At 43.6% G+C, this 23,354-nt stretch overlaps 1 protein-coding gene across 2 annotated transcripts in view; it reads left to right on the top strand.

The window, feature by feature from the left end:
• The first annotated feature begins 259 nt into the window (after positions 1-259).
• IZUMO2 (IZUMO family member 2) overlaps positions 260-23,354 on the top strand; it is a 45,352-nt gene continuing 22,257 nt past the window's right edge. Inside the window, exons 1-7 of one of the 2 annotated variants that reach the window (XM_063092209.1) lie at positions 260-491; positions 651-725; positions 6,094-6,180; positions 6,413-6,433; positions 7,860-7,940; positions 10,892-11,018; positions 20,942-21,021. In XM_063092209.1, coding sequence (XP_062948279.1) covers positions 260-491; positions 651-725; positions 6,094-6,180; positions 6,413-6,433; positions 7,860-7,940; positions 10,892-11,018; positions 20,942-20,984 — 666 coding nt within the window. In that variant the 3' untranslated portion in view covers positions 20,985-21,021. Of the gene's footprint in view, positions 492-650; positions 726-6,093; positions 6,181-6,412; positions 6,434-7,859; positions 7,941-10,891; positions 11,019-20,941; positions 21,022-23,354 lie in introns of those variants that run through there. The other variant, XM_063092207.1, reaches the window with a different exon arrangement.

Raw genomic sequence — 23,354 nt, 5'->3', positions numbered from 1 at the left:
ATCTTGTGTCTAGAACAGGGCCTGGCACATAGTAGGTGCTCAATAAATATTTGTTGAATTAATGACCTTAAGTGCCCAAAGGGCAGGGACCTCCTGTTTTTCTCACTTCTAACTCAGGTCTGAGCCTGGAACAGTGCTTGAACATAGTAGGTGTTCAATAAATATGTGCTGAGTGAACGAAGGTAAGTTCCGAAAGGACAGGGCAGAGACTTCCTGTTTTTTCTTGACGCTCTCCCTACGACGTCACAAAGGCCCCGCCATGCCTCTGTCCCCCGCTCTTCTGCTGCTCTTGGGCTTGAGCGCCCCCGGCGGCTGGGGCTGCCTGCAGTGTGACCACACGGTGCAGGAGGCCCTGAGTCAGCTGCGAATCGCCCTCGTCCCCAGGCGCTTCAACCTTGAGCAGCTGCAGGCCCGCGCTCAGGTCCTGCTGCTGGGCATGGAGGGGCCTTTCTTCCGGGACTATGCGCTGAACGCGTTTGTGGGGAAAGTGGGTGCGTGCTGGGGGGTGGCGGGGAAAAGTCGGGGTAGCCCGCGGCTTGGGTGGGAGACAGATGCTCTGGGGAACTCGCCCGCAAGAGGGGGAGGGCGAGGCCAGGGCTGGAGGAGGCGGGAGTAGGGACCCACTGGAATTCCTTCCCTCCCTTCCCCAGGGTTGGAGAAACTGGACGCTGTGGCATCCTTTATCAAGAACCAAACACAACACCTAATGGTTGATTCTCTGAGAGGTAGGAGCAAAGCGGGAAAGTCTTTTCTCAGCACCCTTCCACCACGCCTCCCCTGGATATATAAATCAAGGCAAACACGCGTAAAGCCTTTACTATGTGTCCAGCACGGTTCTAAGTGCATTACGTAGAAAGGTATACGCCAGTTCGTGGAGGTGGGCACTGTTGTGATCTGCACTTCACAGAGGGGGAAACTGAGGATCGGAGAGGTTAGGTGACCTGTCTACTAATTCACCCAGCGAGGAAGTCACAGAGCTGAAGATTTGTGCCCGGGACGTCCTGCTCAGACATTGTATTCCTAACCACCACCCCTCGGATGCCTCTTCTGGTTTTGTATTCAGTGACTCCTAGGACGCCATTCACAGGGTTAGTCATGGAAGGTTTGTATGGTGGTTATGACAATTCCCCAGTAGAGGGCAGTAGAGGGTCCTGTGGACAAGTCGGTGTATGGTGCAGGGCTTCTGGGGTGCGGATTAGAATTAAACTGTTTAGTTTTCAATTTCTTCTCCGCCTCTCCCCACTTTTAAATAATGAACATGTAATAGTCATAGAATCAGGAAGAAATAATAACGTTAATTATTGTAAAAAAAATAAATCTTTTTTTCAATTTTTGGAATGACCCTACCATTTAGTGACTATGGTTTTTTTGTTTGTTTTTTGTTTTGGACCGGTAAGGGGATCTTAACCCTTGACTTGGTGTTGTCAGCACCACGCTCTCCCAAGTGAGCCAACCGGCCATCCCTATATAGGATCCGAACCCGTGGCCTTGGTGTTTATCAGCACTGCACTCTCCCGAGTGAGCCACAGGCCGGCCCTATGTATTTTTTTTTTTTTTTTAAAGGTAAGGGGCACAGAGTTTCTTTCTGGGGTAATGAATATTATAAAATTGTTTGTGGTGATGGTGACAAAATATGTGAATATGCTAAAAAACCAATGACTTGTACACTTTAAATAGGAGAATTGTACGGTATGTGAATTATATCTCAATAAAGCTGTTTTTTTAAATGCAGACATATATAGTCCCCTTTAACCAGACTCAGGCCCTTCCTGGGGAATTAAACAGAATTAAATACTGTTCTCAGTTGGGGAGCAGGAAGGGAGGTTGTGTTTTCATTATAGACCTTTGAGAGAAGTAGTAGAGATTAGAGTAGAAGCCCTGAGGGCAGACTGCTCTGGATCCAAAGCCTGGCTAATCTTAAGCAAGCTATTTAACCTCTTTGTGCCTGTTTCCGCATCCATAAAATGGGAAAATAACAGCACCTCATAGTCACCAAGAAGAGTAAATGAGTTTGTAGAACAGAGACTGGCGCACAGTAAATGCTCAATAAATGTTAGTTATGTAGGGCTGGCTCGTGGCTCACTTGGGAGAGCGTGGTGCTGACAACACCAAGTCAAGGGTTAAGATCCCCTTACCAGTCATCTTTAAAATAAAGAAAGAAAAGGAAAAAAAGGAAAATAAAAAAATAAATGTTAGTTATTAAGATTATTATGCTGGATCTCACTTCTCTGACTAGGGCAGGGGTCAAGACAACTATAGCTGGTAGACCAGATCTGCCAGCCTCCTGTTTTTGTAAATAAAGTTTTATTGGAACACAGCCACGCTCATCTGCTTACAGATTGTCTGTGGCTGGGTTTTGTTCTCCAAAGCAGAGCTGAGTAGTTGTGATGGTGACTGTATGACCCTCAAAGCTGAAAATATTTACTATCTGGACCTTAACAGAAAAGGTTTGTTGAGCCCTGGTCTAAAGCAGCAGATCTCAACTAACCACTGCATGTTGCCCAGATGGCAGCCCAGGCCAGTTACATCAGAATATCTGTTAGGGCCTGGACATCAGTAATTTTTATTTTTTCTTTTTAAATTTTTTTTGGCAGTTGGCCAGTACGGTAGACATCAGTAATTTTTTTTTTAAAGATGACCGGTAAGGGGATCTTAACCCTTGACTTGGTGTTGTCAGCACCACACTCAGCCAGTGAGCGAACCGGCCATCCCTATATAGGATCCATCCCTATATAGGATCCGAACCCGTGGCCTTGGTGTTATCAGCACCTCACTCTACCGAGTGAGCCACAGGCCGGCCCGACATCAGTAATTTTAAAAAATCTCTGCAGGTGATTTTCATTTTGAAAAAATTTAAATAGAAAAGTTGCAAGAAGAGTAAATGAACACCTTGTACACCATTTGTTAACATTTTGTCACATGTTAATGTATTACCACATTTGCTGTGTGTGTGTGTGTGTGTGTGTGTGTGTGTGTGTGTGTGTGTGTGTGTGTGTGTGTGTGTGAACCATTTGAGGGTTAGTGGCAGACATCACAAATTTCAACCCTAAATTCTTCAGTGGTCATCTTCTAAGAACAAGAAAGGACATTCTCTTACACAATGAGAACTAGAAAATTTAACTTCATGTCCATACTATTCAGTCCTCAGTGGAATTTGCCCAGTTGTCTCAATGATGCCCTTCATCACTAGTTTTCTTTCAGTCCTTGATCTGTTCTGGCAATCATGCATGACATGTTGTCTTTAATGACACTGACATTTTTGATGAGCCCAGGCCAATCATTTTGCTAACAATCCCTCATTTAGATTTATCTGATTGTTTCCTTGGGATTAGATTCAGATCATGCCCATTTTTCAAAACCATCACAGGTATGACTGCGTGTGTCTCTCGGGGCATCTGGTGCCAATGAAGTTTGCTTGTCTGGTTATGGTGGAGTCTTCTAGGTTTCTCCTCTATAAAGATACCTTTCCCTCTTTTCCATTAGTGGTCTGTGCTATGAGACTGTGAGGCTGTGAGAATGCCACATTCCCAACAGTCTTTCCTCCCAAGGTTTTAGTCTCCATCAAGGATCCCCGCCTCACTTTACCCAGGTAATTCTAAGACGTGGCTTGAGTTGCAAATTTTGCATCTAGATATAAAATGTCTGGTTCCTCTTTCATCCTTCTCTTTTCTGGTCAAGAGTGTTAGGACCCCTCCCCAATGAGTCCGGTCTGTGGCCTCGTCTTACCTCCCCCCTGCAAGAACCCTCATAGGTCCCCAACAAATGCCCTATTTGTAGTGGCTCACTTTTTATGTAGAAAATGTAGGATGCAAGCTTTGTGTTTAGCTAAAAGTATCACCCCTATTTTTGTGGAGGAAAAAGAGGTTCCCTGGGGGAAAGTGATGTGATGAAGTCAGTAAGAGAGACCTAGACCCCCACACTGGGAATCTTTTGATTCAGTGACCTGGAAGGCCACTGAGTACGTGGACATGACCTGCACTATAACAACTGGCACTTAGCTATAGTCCTTTGGCTGACATAGCACTTAAAAATTGGTTCAATCTATTTATTCTACAAGTACTTATTTGACACTTACTATATGCTAGTCCCTCTATGTTAGTCACTGTTCTAGTAGCTAGGGATACTGCAGTGCATAAAACAGACGAAAGCCCCTATCTTGTGGAGGTTACATGCTAGAGGGAGAGATAGACAAGAAACAAGATAAATCAATATAATATATGCATGTGTTTGGGAGTCCCCAAGACCAATCTCAAGATCAATAATTTCCTAGAAAAAGACTCACAGAACTCAACAAAGTTGTTATACTCACAGTTACGGTTTATTACAGTGAAAGCATACAGATTAAAACCAGCAAAGGAGAGAGACTCGTAGCATAGAGCCCAGGACAGACCAGGCACAAGTTTCTTGCTGTCTTCTCCTGTGGAGTCATATGGACAGCAATTAATTCTCTCAGGAAGGAAGTGTGACAACATGCACAGAGTATTGCCAAGGCTTAGTGTCCAGGATTTTTACTGGGAGTCAGTCAACATAGGCATGACTGACTTTAGTTACTCAGTCTCCAGCCCCTCTAGAGGTCAGGCTACTACCGCATGGCCCAAGGTCCCCACCATAAATTACATTGCTAGCATAGACTACCTAGTGTTGCCCAAGACTCCCAGATAAACCAAGACACTCTTAACAGGAAGGATATTCCAAGGAATTAGAGGTTACCTCCCAGAGCCAGGCAAGAGCTAAACCTTTTTTTTGGAACGTGCAGAGTTTGAATAACCCAGACCTGCTGAGTTAATCCTTTATTGCACAAAATAATATGTCAAGTAGGAGGAAATGCTATGGAGAAAAGAATAAAGCAGGGACCAGGGGGTAGGGAGTGATGGGAGTTTAAAGTAGGGTGGCCAAGAAAGATGTCACTAAAAGGCATCTTGTGAGAAAAGACCCAAACGATAAAGGGAAGCAACCATGAGAAGGTCTGGGAGTAGAAGGCTGCAGGCAGAAAGAACAGTTAGTACAATCCCTGAGATGGGACGATGTTTGGAACATTCACAGGAAAGCTGGAAGGAGAGATTATCTCTGTGGACAATGACATCCAAAAGTTAGGGGGGATATTTTGAATATTGAACCAACAAGATTTGCTGCCATGCATGCTGACCAAGTGCCTGTGGGATGTTAGAAAAAGAAAGGTCTCGAAGATAGCACTAAGGATTTTGACCTGAGCAGCTAGAATTATTGCAACTCCATTTATTAAGACAGAGAGGACTAGGGGGTTGGAAGTAGTCTTGGAGGAGAATATCAAGGGTTCGATTTCAGACTTACTGAGTTTGAGATGCCTGTTCAACATCTAAGGGGAGATCTTGAGTGGACAGCTGAATATATGAATATGGACTTCAGTGAGTTGTCCAGGCTAGTGACACAAATGTGGGAGGCGTCAGTGTTGGGAAAGCACTACCCAATAAAAATAGGATGTGAGTCACAGACAGGGGTCACATATGTAATTTAAAATTTTCTAGTAGCCATGTTTTTAAAAAGGTAAACAGAAACAGGTGAAATTAATTTTAATGTATTTTATTTAATCCAAGATCTAAAATATTACCATTTCAAAATGCCATCAATGTAAAAATTATCAAGATATTTCACATCTTTTTTGTCCTATGTCTTTGAAATCCAGTGTACATTTTATACCTACAGCATATCTCAGTTCAGACTAGCCCATTTCAAGTGCTTGACAGCCATGTACAGCTAGTGGCTACCATATTGGACAGTGCAGGTCTAGGTAATATTTAAAGCCATGAGGCTGGATTGAAATCATCAAAGAGTGTGGACAGAGAAAAGGAGAAGAGAGGTTATCAAGTCCACTTACAAGATGAGGAAACTGAAACCAAGGGAGGGCAGTTTAGCCAGAAGCCCACACAGTGAATCAGAAGCTACATGCAGGATTTCACAGGCCATAGATTTGCCCAGGGGACCCTGAGTAATACCCGGTCTTGGTTACTCCTGGTAAATGAAGAGGATCTTCCTCATCCCTTCTTCTGGAAGCTGCAAATGGGGGTGGGCTTGCTGGGTGCCTCCCACCCCATAAGGATCTCTTTCTCTACACAGATGAGCCTCTGCTGGAAGAGCTGGTGACTCTAAGGAAGAAAGTGACCGAGGAACTCAAGAAAGCATTAAGATCATATGAATTGAAAGGTGCAGCATCTCTCTTCACCAAGCCCCCTTCTTCCATTTCCCCATTGACCACTTGATCCCAGTCTCCCACTTTTTCCCCCAAATTCCTTCACCGCTACTACTCAACCTTCTTCATCTCTCCCCAACCTTCCCTATCTCCCCTTTCCCAGATTCTTCCTACCCTCTCCTGGTCCCATCCCCATTAAATTCTCAAATTGCCATCCCAACTTAGCTCAGCTCTTTTCTCTTGCAGCCTGTGATTCCAAAATTTGCCGTAAGTCCTGGATTTATTGTCTATCCCTCCTTTTTCTACCCTTCTACACCTTTTACTATTTACCCTAAATCAAGCCCTTATACCACACCTGCCCGAAGGCCATAGAGCACCTAGGGAGATTTGTTTTTTGAGGGCGTATAAAAATGGATGTGACCTGTGAAAAAATATTTGGGGAGTACATAAGCCAGGACTGTTGGAAAAAAATGCAAAAACTAATTTTCTCATAAGCCTGTTTTGTCCTTGAAGTAATATTTTGTCTTTGAAACAATATTTACTTTTTACACTAGTCAGGTCACTAATAACTACTTGCATTTTTGGCTTCTGTAACCAAGCTTGCTTACCTGCCTAGACCACATGAATTCCGAAAAATGAAACTTACCACTATGCTAGCTTCATTAATACTGAGAAAATGAAATGTAAAAACCCTGGAAGAGTCGGCCTATAAAAGCTTTGTAAGACCTGAGCTTGGGGTCCAGATTTCTGACCATTTGCTTGTCTGGGTCTGCCAGCATAATAAAAATACCTAACTCTGCAACCCTCTGAGTGTCAGTCACTCCCATGCCCAGTCCATTTCCATAACAGGATAAGACAGGCTATGTTGTATTCACAAATAAATATCCACATCTCAGTGGTTTGGTTTAACACAACAAAGGTTTATTTCTCTCTCACCCAAATTCCATTGAGAGTTGATTGGCTCTTCCAAGTGATGACTCAGGGATCCAGGCTGCACCCATGTTGTAGCTTCTAAGCCTGCAGCTTCTAAGCTTGCTTCAAAAGGGAAAGAGAATAGAGAATCACACTGGGAGTTTTAAGACCAGGTTTACAAGTGATGCACATCACTCCACTCACTTTTTATTGGCCAGAACTAGGTCACATAGTTGCAACCTACTTCAAGAGAGCCTGAGAAATGTAGTTTTCCTGTGTGTGCAAGAAGAGGAGACACAAGTAGCCAGTCTCTGCCATAAAGGGCTTCAAAATAGGAAAAGAAAAGTGCAAACTCAAAATTAACAAATGTTTAATTAAATGTCTACAAACAGAATGTTGGGCCAACTGGACTACTTCAACTCAATTTAACTCTTCAATAATTATATGAAAATTATTTTTGGGGCCGAGCCCGTGGCGCTCGGGAGAGTGCGGCGCTGGGAGCGCAGTGACGCTCCCGCCACGGGTTCGGATCCTATATAGGAATGGCCGGTGCACTCACTGGCTGAGTGCCGGTCACGAAAAAGACAAAAAAAAAAAAAAAAAATTATTTTTTATGTGAATTGTCAGTGCACGTTGCTCAACTTGCTCTGCTGTGCAGTGGGACCTCCAAAATTCAGGAAGGCCAAGGGACCACATTTCTTCTTTCCCCTTTTTCCTTCTCATCCCTTGCCAGTCCTCTGATAACTGCCCTCATCCTACTTCTCTCTTTCCCCCCATCTAGGATCACTAAGAGAAGAGGTCTTGGACTGTTTACATTGCCAGAGGAGCAGTCCCAAATGTATCCAAAAAAAATACTGCTTTGGTAAGTTTCTGGGACATGGGACAGTGGATGAGAGATGACAGCTATGACCCAGTGGATATGGGTTTTGAGGCTTCCCACGTGCAGCTTTGAATCCTGCACTTACCATTTGCTTACAGTGAGGCCCGGAAGTGACTTCCCCATTCTGAAATTCAATTCACTTTCCCCTTGCTGTTAATTGGGAAGACCCCTCTGGAACTTTACAATGCCCCTAACACCAGAATGGCAGGTGCTAGAGAGACATTTTATTCTTAGCCTTTGCCACACCTAGAGGGTCCGGAAGGATGTGCCGACTCACTCTTTTACTCCATTCATTAATTCATAGAATTAAAAAATATATGTCTTTATAGCAGAGACAATAGTACAAGGAATCCACACATAGCCATCAAGGTTAATAGTCAGGGCTGGCCAGCTGCTTCAGTTGGTTAGAGCACAGTCTTGTAACCCCAAGACCAAGGCTTAGGATACCTGGACCGGCAAAAATAAAAATAAAAAAGAAGATAGAAAGATCGATGGTCACGCTGGACCATTCCACGTTGCTCCCTCTCTCTGTCACATCATTCCCTCACCCCCTCACTTCTTTTGTGTCTCCTCAGAGAGGCATCTCTGACCACACTCTCTAAAGTAGCACTTTCTATCCAACTATGTGAACAATTAACATTCTTCCACATTTGTTTCACCTATTTTATTTTTTGCCATTGCATTTTAAAAGAAATCACAGACATCATGCAATTTCATCCACACATAGTGCGTACCTCTAAAAATGAGGACATTTTTGTACATAACCGCAATGTCATTACCACACCCAAAAAACCTCACAAGGATTTGCCTGTATCAAATAATTCCAAGTCCCTCTATCAACTTCCTTAATTGTCACCAGAATATTTTTCACAGTTCATTTGCTCAAACCAGGATCCAATGAAAGGACTTCTCATAGCATTCAATTGCTAGGTTTTTCACTTCTCTTTTAATCTAGAAAAGTTTCTCTTATCAGCTTTTTTTTTTCCTTCATGACATTGGCTAGTTGAAAGAAGGTGTGTGTCCTATAGAGTGTCCCACTTTTGGATTTGTCTGTCTGCTTCCTTTGGATTGTGTTAAAGACAACAAATGTTTTGAGCACCCTATAATGCCCCAGATTGGGGACCAGTGGAATGGGAGACAGATGCAGAGGTAGTTCCTGCCCCCATGGCACCCCCATTTTAAAGGATTAGACTCGGGATTCTCAGCCTCAGCACTACTGATACTTGGAGCTGGGTAATTTTTGTTGTGTGGACTGTCCTGTGTACGTATTGTAGGACGTTCAGCAGCATCTCTAGCCTCAACCCACCAGATGCCAGTAGCATCCTCCCCACCGCAGCTGTGACAACCAAAAATGTCTCCAGACATTTTCAAATGTCCCCTGATCAGGGAGAAAAATTGTCCCTGGTTGAGAACCACTGGATCAGGTGATAATTACATGAACAAATAGACTAATTCCAGATAGCACTAAGTGTTCTGATGAAAACAGAGCAATTTGATAGAAAGTGCCTGTGGGGAGGGGCGGTGCTACTTCAGAGAGAACAAGTGCGGGGACATCTCTGAAGATATCTGAAGGAAGTGGGAGAGTGACAGGAACAGTGTCAATGACAGAGGGCATAGCACCTGCTACGAGGAGCTAGCGTCGCCAGAGTTGAGTGAATTGAAAGAGAATAGTAGGGCAGCTAGAATGGCCGCCAGGTCACATGAGGACCAGATCGTGCAGGGCCTGGTGAACCGTGGTGTATTAGTCCGTTTTGTGTTGCTATAACAGAATTAACTGAGACTGGGTAATTTATAAGGAAAAGAGGTTTATTTGGTTTATGATTCCGGGACAGCTGCATCTGGTGCGGGCCTCAGGCTGCTTCTACTCATGGAGGCAGCCAGTGGGTACAAGCAGATCACACCGCGAGAGGAAAAAAGAGAGAAAGAGCAAGAGAGAGGAGGTGCCAGGGTCTCTTTAAGCAACGAGCTCTCGCGGGAACTAATAGAGCGAGAACTCACTCATGAATCCCCCCTCCCCCAGGGAGAGAATTAACCCGTTCAGGAGGGATCCGCCCCCATGACTCAAACAGCTTCCAACACTGTCACATTGGGAATCAGATTTCCGCATGAGTTTTAGGGGGACAACACATCCAATCTGTATCACGGTGAGGAACTAAGCTTTTAATCAGAGTGAGACTGGAACCGTGGAGCAGCGGGGGGATTCTGAGCAGAGACTTAAGCTGATTTAGGTGTTAAGGGCGCCCTCTGACGGCCACGTGAGGAACTGTTGGGGGAGGAGACAGGGAGCCCGCTGAGGGTAGCGGTAGTTGGGGTCTGGACCGGTTTGGTAGAGGTGGGGGTGGATCGGATTCTGGATAAAGTTTGACGGTCAAGCCAAAAGGCTTTGCTGACAGAAGGAAAGAGTTGGGAGTGGGAGGCGAGTGGAAGATGCAGAATTGGACTCCCAAGGCCACCTTCGGGGTCGCCAGCTAAGATGCAGGCGGACTTTCATCTTGTAAGATTATCAGCATTTTGCACACACACGCACACCCCCCACCACGTGCATGGTTTCGTCTCTTTTCTCGGTTTTGAGTTGAACTTCTTAAACCGTCCTTGCCCCTCCTCCTACCCCACCACACCAGATGAGGTGCACTTAGCACTGGCTCTTCGCTGTAACTGTAACCTGCCCAGCAGACTATCAGTTCCTGGAGGGCAGGGATGGTTGCCAGCTTGGTTCAAGGCTGTATTCCAGCACCTAGAATGGTGCCTGAGACACAGCATTTGAGGACTCGATAAATGGAAAGTCAGACCCCAGGAGAGGGCAGGGACCAGGTAGGGAGAAGGAAAAAGAGAAGCGCCCCCGCGCCCCATGTTGCTGAGTGAACAGGTTGCGGGTGCGTACAGAGCTAAAGACGGGTGGTGACTTGGAGGCCTGGGCTGTGTCCCCCACACAGTCGACCGGCAACCCCGCGTGGCGCTGCAGTACCAGAAAGACAGTGAATCCTCGAGGAGCCAGGCTCTGTGGGGCATCAGCATTTCCGTGCTTCTGGCTGTCGTCGTCTTCGTGGTGATCATGGTCTCGTGAGTCATCCTTGCCCTCCTAAGTCCCCCAAGTGCCCCACTGGGCCCCTCAAAAATGGTACCTCCCTGGATGGGTTACTGTGTACTTTGGGAGTTTCCTCCCCAGTCACTTAATCTGTCTCTCTATGTCTCTCTCTCATTTTCATCTCTGATTCTCTCATCTCCTTGCCCCAGACCTGGACCACATTATGTCTTACTTGGGTCCTCATCGCTTTTGCCTCTCCCTGCATTAAAAAGTACTAAAAATTATATTGTGTAAATATGTCGGTATAAAGACAAATATCATTCAAGTTGGTCTCATTATTATATATTCATCACCATCATTATTATTATTGTTATATTCATTTATTTTCCTCTGACTTTCAAAGTTAAAACAAAAACATTCCCATAGGCCCCAGGCATTGTGCCTGGGGGAGATGTGGCCCTCGCGCACCTCTCTGCACCTCCCTGCACCTCCCTGCACCTCGCTGCACCTCCCTGCACCTCGCTGCACCTCCCTGCACCTCGCTGCACCTCCCTGCACCTCGCTGCACCTCTCTGCACCTCTCTGCACCTCTGACAGTTTATCCCTGCCCCATCCCATTTGGGCCCTCTCTAACCTTCTCCAGCTCCTCTTCTGTTGTGGGGCGAATGCACATAGGGGTTCAAGACCAGCGTCAGCGTTGTAGCTTTATAGCTCTTTATTTTAGTGTTGCAGCTCTTTGTTCAGTGTTATAGCGCTTTATTGCTTGCAAGCAAGGAGGGCACTGGAGGGCAGAAAACTCCCAAGCCAGTGTCTCCCAGAACAGAAGAAAAGACCCCCTTATATAACCTAAATTCCCCCCCTCTTCTTTCTCCTATGTTCTCATTCAGGTCCTCTTACGTAAATAAGGGATGCTGTCCTGTTAATTTGGATTGGCTGATTGTGGGACACAGTCGTTGGTCACTTTAGGAGCCTAATTTGCCTCTGGCCCCTGGGGGAGGGTGTGAGGCTGTGTTATCTCACAGAAGGTGGGCCCAAGAGGCCAGCAGGGTACTGGCAGGGGCCAGAGTTTCCAGTGGAGCATAGAGTTTCTAAAACAGTTTCTCAAGTGGAAAAGGGAAAGGCTCAACAATTAAAAATGCTTAGGGTCTCCTGCAACATTCCCCACTGTGTTTATGTACATGAGTCAAATCCTTGACTCATTAACGTTTAATCTGTCACAATGGGTTCTTAAAACTGTAAGCTTTACCAGTTGAACCCTTTTCTTAATGTATGTTGTGAGGCCAGTGAGGAGAGTTGTTAACCAGGGAGACCAGGAGAATAAATCTTCACACCAATTTTGGGTTTTGTTTTTTATTTCCTCCCGTTCTTTTAACCTTTTTCTAAGTAGGGAGAGGCTATCTTTTATTATTCCTGAATGATTTGCATAAAAGCAACAATTTTTCTCCTAAAGCTATACATAGTCCACCTTGTTCTAGGAATGAAAGGTCAAGGCCCCTCCTATTTTGTAGCACTACCTCCGCTAGGGAATCTAAGGAAGTTTCTAATCGGCCAACAGATTTTTCTAATTCCCCTAGGTCTAGATCAATCTGTTGACTTAGGGCTTTAAAATCTTGGTTGCTCATTACAAAAGCTGTGGCGCTAATAGCTGCAGAGCCTGCAATGCCAAGACCTATGAACAGAGGGATTAACACAGAAACTGCTCATTTCTCAAGGAGGGGCTGCCTTCCTGCCACTCCTTCAAAGTGATAAATTTGGGGGACACTATAAAAACAAGTACACAAAATTCAGTCCTATTAGGTGTAAGGAAATATTGAATAGCTATGCATGGAGTCAACCCTGTCAAACAAGTAAACCAAGCATGAGAAGGGGTGACGAGGTAGTTAGAAGCTTGTGACCCGTGGGTTGTACTATTCCTGGTTACTGCATATGTCCATGCAGTCTTATAGGGGGACTTTTTAGGGTCATAATCGTTAGTTTTTATATAAAGTCCTTGGTTTTGCACACCACCAAGCGTAAGTTTGGGCTTTCATCCCCGTGGGCAGCGTCTGTCTTTGGTGATTTCAGTCAGATTCAGAGACCTAACCGTTTTGTTCACAGGCCTAGCCTTATTGTTTCATTCCCCCCTGAGAGATTTTATCCTCCTTATTTATTTATTTTTTTTTTTAATAGATGACCGGTAAGGGGATCTTAACCCTTGACTTGGTGTTGTGAGCACCACGCTCAGCCAGTGAGCAAACCGGCCATCCCTATATGGGATCCGAACCCGGGGCCTTGGTGTTATCAGCACCGCACTCTCCCGAGTCAGCCACGGGCCAACCTGTATCCTCCTTATTCTTAAGGTAAAGGGGGCTGGAGGTCTCTTTCTTCTGCAACTACTTCCTGCGGACCATGGGCATAGTCCCTGCCTGCATTTTGGAGGTACAAAATCTTTCATTGGCTGATCTAGTGATTTATAGGGACTTAGTTCCTCTCAGGAAAGGTTGGGTTGGAATCCTTGGGTAATCACTGTCTTGACGTGGAACTGTAGCCTGGAAGATACAAGCTTTACAAACAGATTAAAAACACAGGGCTAGAGGGCCGGCCAGTGGCTCACTTGGGAGAGTGGTGCTGATAACACCAAGGCCATGGGTTTGGATCCCTATATAGGGATGGCCGGTTGGTTCACCTGGGAGAGTGTGGTGCTGACAACACCAAGTCAAGGGTTAAGATCCCCTTACCGGTCATTTTTTTAAAAAAAATAAAAATAAAAAATAAGAAATAAAAAAAACCAGGGCTAGAATTGGATAACAGGTATGTTAGTTTTCCTTCTGAAAAATAATTTTTTCTCCACGTTTCCCAAATTTACCAAAGGTACAAATTAGACAAGACTAATTTATTTGCAAAATAAGTTTAGTTTTTGGCTAGATTATTTGCATAAAGTGCAGCAAGAGTAATGGCTTATCATATAAGCTCTTTATTTATTTATTTATTTGTTTGTTTGTTTGTTTGTTTTTTTGAGTTGGCTTTGCTGGGACATTCATAAGGAATCTCAGATTAGACCTTCAAATGCCACTCGGGTCTTAAGAAGCCAAGCCAAGGATTTGACTTACTCTCTGATTACCTGTGTGAGTTGGGTGAATTCCTCTCTTCTGGAAGTCCCCAAAATATCAAGGTTCTGGCCTGTCAGAAAGTTACATTCTTGGGCCGGCCCGTGGCTCACTCAGGAGAGTGTGGTGCTAAGAACACCAAGGCCTCGGGTTCGGATCCCTATACAGGGATGGCCGGTTCGCTCACTGGCTGAGCGTGGTGCTGACAACACCAAGTCAAGGGTTAAGATCCCCTTACCGGTCATCTTTTAAAAAAAAAAAAAAAAAAAAAGAAAGTTACATTCTTTATTTACTGGAAGACCAGGAACCTTGTAATTATGTAGACAAGGTATCAGGCCAGTCTCTTCAAGGGGCTTTTTATTGGCTCCATAAAAGGGTCAACCTTAATTCCTTAAGGCAGTCTGGTCATGTCTGAAGGTATGATATTCCAGTCAAAGCCTTGGTAAAATAACCAGTGTTTCCAATTGTGTCCTGTTACAAAAAGAACAAATTCTTATTGAACTTATGCAAATAACTGTATTGCTGTAAAACAACTTGTGAATAGTTTTTTTTAATCTTGGAGGGATCAAGTAGAGAGAAAGGTAAGTGTTTTAATTTTTGTTCATAAACATATACTTTAGCAAGCTGTTATACCTTAAAAGATTTTCTTAGATCTGGAAAACAAAACATTAAGAGAATCGGCAGTGTTTCAAAATAAAGAAATTGTAAAAAACTATAATTTTTTATCAGTTAATTCAGTTTTATGTAATTAACCCCTTTTTTAAAAAAAGTTTTTTTGTAGTTAGAAAAGCAGATGTATTCAGCTGAAGGAGAGGGTAGGCTACCCCACCTCAAAGATTTACATTTACTGAGGGGTTTTTAAAGGAGGGATTGAGGGAACGGAATGTGGGAGGTGAAAAGCAGGAGCGCAGGAGACGTGAGTTACAAGAGGTCCATGTCTGTGAGCCAGGTACAAGGTCTCGCCAAGGCCTCGTCTGGTTTCTGTTCTCATCTTCGCTGTTATCTCAGGACCCTGCAAGATTGTGATTTGCGCCGGTGTACTTGGCTGGCGCCCACGGTCATCTTCCACTCACTTGGCTTTGATCATTTCTCAAAACTCTACAAATCTCAAAGAAAGAACTGTTAGCTTTGCAAAGTACTAATTATCTTCTCAGCCTTGTTTTCCTACTTAGCAAGCGAGATAAGAAAGTCAGGGGTTGGGAAGCAAGAGTGGAGAGAAAAAAACTGTCCTTTTGAAAATCCTCCCGCTCCTCTGCAGCCCAGGCAGCTCGAGGTCCCAATATGGCTTCAGTCCTGCTCACTCCAACAATTCCCCACTGTCAATAGTTCCTTCCATTTCTATGGAGTGGGCCGCCGAGTCATCTGACTGCTTCCAGCTGTTTTCAGGGAGGAGTAGGGGTTAATGTGGAACTATTTGGCATGATGGAGGACATAGCTTTTGGTGCCTGACTGCAGTGGTAGAGGGACCAAGGGCATTTGCTTATTTATGGTCTTAACAGTTGATTGACAGCAGGCAGCTTAATCACAGTTAGCAAGCTATACATTAATTAGTACATCAAGAATTTTAAGAACTTACATGAATCCTTTGTTTAGGAACAGGATGTCTCATCCAAGTCACGAGAACCCCCTTAACTCAGTTTATTAGACAAGTTTAGTTTTCATATACTTTTTTTTTTTTTTTTTTTTTTTTGGTATAGATCCTTTGAGAAGTTCCAGGGTCCTTGGAACATCTCAAAGCTAGTTTAAGTCAAAAAAAAAAAACAAAAACTTAATTTTAGAATTTTGTTTTGGGAAGCTCGTCAACCAAAGGTTTGAAATATTCAATTAGATAGGATCACAAATTATTATTATAAAAATAAAACCAAAGTGACAAAGAATTACAAAGGCAGAGAGCACAAGAAATTATCATGATAAAACAAGAAATAAGTTTCCCAGGCCAGTTCCCTAAAAGATAAAGAAACTTTTTACAATTTTCTATTAGGAGCAGTTAAGTGCTTTAAGGAAATTTGGTTGCTCCAATGCAGGAGAGCAAACTTTAACCCTGCATCAGAATACTTTTGACATTAATGTTTAATTTTTGGAAAAACTTACAATAATTTGCTTTTAATTTTAGCCAATTTTAAAAGTTTCTTCTATGAATTTAACCCATACAAACCATTATTATGACTTACTCAGACTTTCTGTTTTTGTCCTACATTTTTACCTTTTAAACAGCCAGCCATTTTACTCTAGAACAAAAATCCACTTTACAAGATGCTTTCTTACATACTTTTTCCTGATTAGCCTTCTTAACCATAACTACATCTTTATATTTATAGCTTTTTTATAGCACCTTCGTTTTTACATACTTGTTATTATTTTTTTTATCAACATTAAATTGGCCTCATTTGCCTAAAAATTATACATAGAGAAAGGTTTTTCTGGTTTTCACTGAGTTTTTAATTAAAAGCCTCTAGCAAAAACAAATATAATCTTGTTTGATTAGTAAACCCAGGCAAAGATGTACACTGATAAAAACATTTTTATATATTCGAGCCAGTACATGTGGGTCCATTTGTTAGAGCAGATTATACAAAGCCCAGTTTGAGTCTCAGCTGTTTCTACCAAATAAGTATTTATGATTTTTCCAGCCAAAAACTTGGGTTTATTAAGTAGTTCCAAAGGGCTCTCACAAAGGTTAAAGTTATGAGGCAGCAATCTTGCGTTTCCATGAGTTCTAGAAAATACCTTCTATTATCTGTTATTAATATTACAGGAAAATTTTAAGAAGGAAACCAAATTTTACTTTTTGTACCAGTGCACTGTTAATATTACAGCTAATTTTAATAAAAACTTATAAACAAATCTAATCTCAGTGAATTTTGATCACACAAGATTATCATAAACTTTTTACTAGTTCTTATAAACCCTTTATTTTTAATTCAGACAAAAGCAATTTTTTAACAAAAATCATATTACCTTTGTTTTTTACAACCTTTACCAAAATGTATCTTTATAAAAAAATATTCTGTTAAAAAGTCTTTATACCTAGCAGTTTGAATTATGCATATTGACTATAATTGACTCATTAGCTCCAATTTTCCAGTAACAAACCTGTGAAGCAAGCAATTTTGAATTGATTTATATTAGTATTTGTAGATAAAAAACTATTTCTAACTTCCGAAGATACATGTTTTTAATTTTAACAGATTCAAATACATTGGTTCTTTTGTATCATATAAAACAAAACATTAAAATATAAACATAAACATATAATAATTAATGTTTTAGTATTTTATTAATATAACACTTTAAGATTTCAAATTCCTGAGAAGCAATTTGAAATTATGATTTTATTTATAAACATTTAACCCATTTACCTTTGTCTAATTTTTATATCAAGCTACACCTTTATTAATTAATATAGGTTTTGTTTACAATGTTAATGAGACAGATAAAATAGAAAACTTACTAGTTCAAAAAGGACAGTTGATTTTAAATTGCATTTCTGAAAAATGCCAAAGCTTATCTTTTTTAGAGAAAGCAAGGTAACAAATTTACATTGCAAAGCAAAGTACGTGGGACTTTTCAAGGAGACAAATTTATATTGCAAGGCAAGTATGCAAGCCTTTTCAAAGAAATGCAGAGAACGTTTTCTTCTCTAGCCAGATCAAATGGAGCAATCTTCCCAAATATTTTGCTGTAATTTAGCTGGGCATTTGATTTGTTGCACCTTGGCATTGCCTTTTCCCAGTGATCTTAAGGCCAAAAGCACAATTTGGATCTTGCAACCCCTAAGTAGTAGCTTGAAAAGCAGGCAGAAATAGTTGCCATATATACAGACAAAACACTCACGCATATGCACACACATACATCCCAAAGAGACATCTCAGCCAAAGTAGTTAGTCTAAGTTGTAACTTGTCATACTCCACACCTATGATACCAATCAATGGTATGGAATAGGGGGCATCTGTGTTGTGCATGCCAACAGGATTGTAGGGTTTATTCAGATTGCTGGTACTCAACTAAATGTCTAACCAAGCAAAGAGAAAAGAGGAGCAGTGGGGTCATCCGGTTCAGCTTAGTCCCAATCAGTGGGGCTAATTTATTCCATTAACAGTAATTGATAAAAGCAGTTCTCCCCACTGTTTTCAGCATAAAGAAGAAAAGTACCAACCAGATTTAAGTCAGAAAAACAAAGCCTCGCCAGGAGCCCTCCAGGATGCACTTAAACAGAAGTGGATGCAATCCAGCTGGAACAGAAGAGGGCTCAGAAAGTCAAAGAAAGATCGAGAGAATAAAGCATTTCCTTATCAGAATTTAGGCCAGGGACTCCAGGAGAGATCTACCAGCAGCAGAGACATGGGAGCAAAATAGTCCCAATGGCCACTTGCCTCTTGCAGCTGGGGTCCTCTCTGGTGCCCAAAGCTTTCCAATTTTTGCCAGTAATTAAATTAGGCTCTCAGATTCCAGTGTCATAGAAATGTACAACTAGCACAATAAAGGTCAGAGACACAGGATGGCAGATACTTATCATGCCTCACTATTACATTACATATGACCACAGTTAAAGACATACAAAGCTACAAAACGTATATGCACACCCAGCAAAACACAAAAGACAAAGACAAGTGGCCACAACAAATTTCCAAACAATTCCAAACCAAAGGACCCGACGATGTCTCGAGGGAGTCCTGGACTTGGGAAGTAGTGCTGCGTCCAGCCTTCCACGAAGTCCCTAAATCAGAGCTCTGATACCCAAATGAAAAACAAGTAATTGAGATCTCAAACCAAAGCTTACCTCCAGAGCTTTACTGAAACAAACTACTGAACAAAGATTCTGATGCTAACTGAGGCCAATTGAAACTCCCAGGTGGCGGGGGCCAAAGGACCCTGCTGCCGAGGTACAACTTCCTGGCAATTTTTCCAGAGTCTGCAGCAAAATCAGCCCCAAATCTGATGTACAACTTCCCAGTTAGTAGGGGGCCTCACCACGCTGCCTGCCATCTGGAGCTGTGGATCTTGGTTCCCCTGAATGAACAGATCCTGGACAAGCCCCCAAATGTTGTGGGGCGAACGCACAGAGGAATTCAAGACCGGCGTCAGCGTTGTAGCTTTATAGCTCTTTATTTTAGTGTTGCAGCTCTTTGTTCAGTGTTATAGCGCTTTTATTGCTTGCAAGCAAGGAGGGCACTGGAGGGCAGAAAACTCCCAAGCCAGTGTCTCCCAGAACACAAGAAACAACCCGCTTATATAACCTAAATTCCCCCCCTCTTCTTTCTCCAATGTTCTCATTCAGGTCCTCTTACGTAAATGAGAGATGCTGTCCTGCTAATTTCGATTGGCTGATTGTGGGACACCGTCCGTTGGTCACTTTAGGAGCCTTTTGCCTCTGGCCCCTGGGGGAGGGTGTGAGGCTGTGTTATCTCACAGAAGGTGGGCCCAAGAGGCCAGCAGGGTAATGGCAGGGGCTCGAGTTTCCAGTGGAGCATAGAGTTTCTAAAACAGTTTCTCAAGTGGAAAAGGGAAAGGCTCAACAATTAAAAATGCTTAGGGTCCCCTGCAACACTCCTCTGCCCTCCCTCTGGACTTCTGTCAGTCTCTCTCTGCCTTCTCCAATTGCCACATTAGCCTTCGTTCTCTCTTTTTTTTTTTAAGATGACCAGTAAGGGGATCTCAACCCTTGGCTTGGTGTTGTCAGCACCACACTCAGCCATTGAGCCACCCGGCCATCCTTACATAGCATCTGAGCCCGTGGCCTTGGTGTTATCAGCATCGCACTCTCCTGAGGGAGCCACAGGCCGGCCCTGCCTTCCTTCTCTAAAGCTTCAGTTTCTTCATATTCAAAATGGGGATAATCGTCATGCCTCCGTCTCAGAGGTGGTGGTGGGCATTGAATTCGGTGACTGCTCTCAATAGGACTTAGCACATGGTGAATGCTCAGTGAGTGTCAGCTGTCACTATGAGCTTGCTCTGTCATATCAGCCTCTCTTCCATCTCTGACTCTCTCCTTGTTTCTCTGTCTCCCTGTGTACTGATTCCTATTGTGGCTGTAACAAATGACCCCAAACTGGATGGCTTCAAACAACAGAAATTTAGGTCAAGGGTTCAGATCCCTGAACAGACCAACTGCAAACAAAACAAAACAAAACAGAAATTTATTCTCTGAGTTCTGGAGGCAAAAAGTTTGAAATCTAGGGATTGGCAGGACTGGTTCCTTCCAGGGATTCTGGGTGAGTCCGTTCTTTGCCTGTCTCCTAGCTGCTGGTGGCTGTTGGCAATCGTTGACATTCTTTGGCTCCTGGCTTTCCTCCAGTCTCTGCCTCCGTCTTCACATGGCTTTTCCCTCGTATCTGTGTCTGAAATCTCCTTCTCCTTTCTCTCATAAGGACACCGGTCATGGATGTAGGGCCTAGCCTAAAGCCAGGATGATCTCATCTCACCTTAATTATATCTGCGAAGTCTCTATTTCCAAATAAGGTCACATTCAAAGGTACTGAGAGTTAGGACTTGAATATATCTTTTTTTGAGGGGGGGAGCACAGTTTAACCCACTATACCTGGTTTCTGTCTTTTCCTAATTTCTCTCCATTTTTGTCTCTCTCTCCTTTCTCTTTGAGTCTCTCTCCCTCTCTCTCCACCTGCCTTTTTCAGCTCTGTTACCACATTTTACCCTCACTCCCAGTCCCAAACTTTCTCTCCTTCCTCCCTCATGAACCAATGCGGATTGGCTGAGAACCCTGGAAATTTGCCCAGAGACCTATGATGTCACTGGCTGAGCCAAATCAAGCCAATGATTGGAGGGAAGTTGGTCGGGGGGGGGGGGGGGGGGGGTTGACCTGGAGGGGGCTGAAACTCTCTTTCTAACCTCCAGCCTTTTTCTCTCTGACCAGGGCTTGCACATACAGGCAAAATCGAAAACTCCTGCTGCAGTAGACTGGTGGCTTCAGCGTTTTTAAGGAGAAAGGAAAAGAAGTTTAATAAAATTTGTGACAAATTTTTCAATGCTTTTGTCAGTTTCCTGGGGACCCTCCCCCCAGTTGGCATCCAGCTCTGTTTCTCCACTCAACTGGGTGCTCCTCAAGGGCTGAGACCAGGTCTTACTCAACCGTAGACACCAGTTATCCTAATTCAAGGTAGAAGTGTTTGGACCTTCAAAAGCGATGGACAACCTGTTTAAGGGTTTGTAGGGGTAACCTCTCCTCCTTGGCCAGGAGACAATGTAACTAGACCATCAAGGATGGTTAAGAAGAGGAAAAGCAGTGGTCAGTGTGGGGAGTACAGGTTTCCCTCTCTATCTGAACTCTAATTTTTTACCCTCTGTGTACCTGAATAGATTTGGATACATTTTCATGTAAGTCTTTTGCTATCTGAACTCACTCCTCACTAACCCAAAGTAGGAACTGAGTAGATTTGGATAAGAGGGGATCCCTCTATTTCTAAACTTGCCAGCAGAACTATAGCTAATTCAGAATTTGGATAATGAGATATGTATGAGGGGATGGGTGGGGGTTGATGAGAAAAGTTGAATTTAGCTAAAGATTCAGTGCCTGGCACAATACCTGGCTCAGAGCAGTCACTCAGTAAATATTTGCTGAATAAATGAGGTGGTAGTGTTGGAGGAAAAGCCTAAAAAGACAGTTTTGATCCATATAGTGAAGGGCTTCAAATGCCAGGGAAAGGAGGTTGGTGGTTTCTCGCAGGATCTAGGATTGAAACCTCAAATACTGTGTGGGTCCAGATAGGTAAAGTTGATGTTAAAAATCTGCTTTGACCAGGTCAGCTAAATTATAGTGCCTTGGGAGATCTGGGATAAGCCAGCAGTCACGTCCACCGGTCCTGGAAAATATTATCATAAGACCATTTCACTTAGAAGCAGACATAATGGTGCCAGAAAGCCATAAAATCACCCAGTATACTTCTGGTAAACTTTACCCTACATCACTACATGTATGATGTAACCTAGTAACAATCCCAAATGTATACGTCATGTACAACCAATAGAAAAACTGATGACATGATTAGGAGGGCTGTCCTTCCCCCTCTCTCCTTTGATTTTTTTCTCCCTTTTTGTCATCATAAAATGCTGAGCTCCACTGGCCCTCTTCAGAAGGGATTTCTCAGGGCGACCTGATCTATGCGTCTCCCTCGTTGTAATCATCATATGGGTTCAATAAATCCTTGGTATTTGTATCTGGCCGCAATTTCTTTTTAGATCAACAAAGTGAACTGTAAGTCCCCATTCATAAAAATAGAAAATATACAGCTCCATCCTATTGTGATCGTGGCGAAACAACAGCCTCAGTGTTTTCAGATCTTCAGATTTTTCAAGAGAACCCGGAGATTTAGATTTTTATGTGAAATTTCTCCATAGGTAGTGTTGGCAACTAATTTATTTCAAATACTGCAGAACAAAACAAGTCTTGCTACATCTGTAACGTGACGGGAAAAGTGAGAGATTAGCGGAGAAAGTTTTAGGTATTGATAAATTCAGCCGGACTCCCCAACTACATTTCCCAGAATCCTCTGCCTCAGTCTCGATAAAGGTGGGAGGGCCTGCACATAAACGACGACTTCTGATTGGCCGAAATCTTGGTTTCCTTGTTCTAGCCACCGTTGCCAAGACACCAGTTTTAGTGCGTGCGCAGTAGAGGGCGCTTTGAAGGGGGCGGTTTTTTTGTTGTTGTTGTGTGGACCTGTAAGGGGATTGCAACCCTCTGCACGGTGTGGCCTGCACCGCGCTCAGCCAGTGAGCGCACCGGCCATCCCTATGTAGGATCTGAACCCGCGGCCTCGGCGCTACTAGCGCCGCACTCTCCCGAGTGAGCCACGGGCCGGCACTGAAGGGGGCGGTTTTGAAGAGGTGGAGCCGAGACACGAACTACTGAAATAGATCTGGATTTGAGGAATGGTAATTTCCAGCCATCCCTTGCGCACGCGCACTGTCCTATTGCCGGAGCTCCCGCACCTCCCTCACCCCTCGCAGTCCCTTCCCTCCCACTGTATCGGAAAAGTGCGCGGGCACCGGGCACCAGGCTCCAATGTTTGGTTCTCTCCATCTCTGACCCGGTACTGCCTCCTCCTCTTTCCCGCGACCTGAGCCTCCGCGAGGAGCCTACTCCAGTCTGCCGGGGCCCTGGCTACTGCAGATGTGTCAAAGATGTTTGACTTCACGCGCACTTCTTAAACTGGCAGCCAGATCCCAGCCCACTCGGGAAAGGCTGAAGCTTGGGGGTCGCAAACTGGTGGGCCCCAAAATGCTTTTTGCTTGTGTTGCAGTGAGCAGTGTTGTGGGGGTTGGGTTTT

Source organism: Cynocephalus volans, chromosome 3 (assembly GCF_027409185.1).
Source record: "Cynocephalus volans isolate mCynVol1 chromosome 3, mCynVol1.pri, whole genome shotgun sequence".
NCBI lineage: Eukaryota > Metazoa > Chordata > Mammalia > Dermoptera > Cynocephalidae > Cynocephalus > Cynocephalus volans.
The sequence above is the reverse complement of the archived record's forward strand: the minus strand, read 5'-3'. Positions and strand labels throughout refer to the sequence as shown.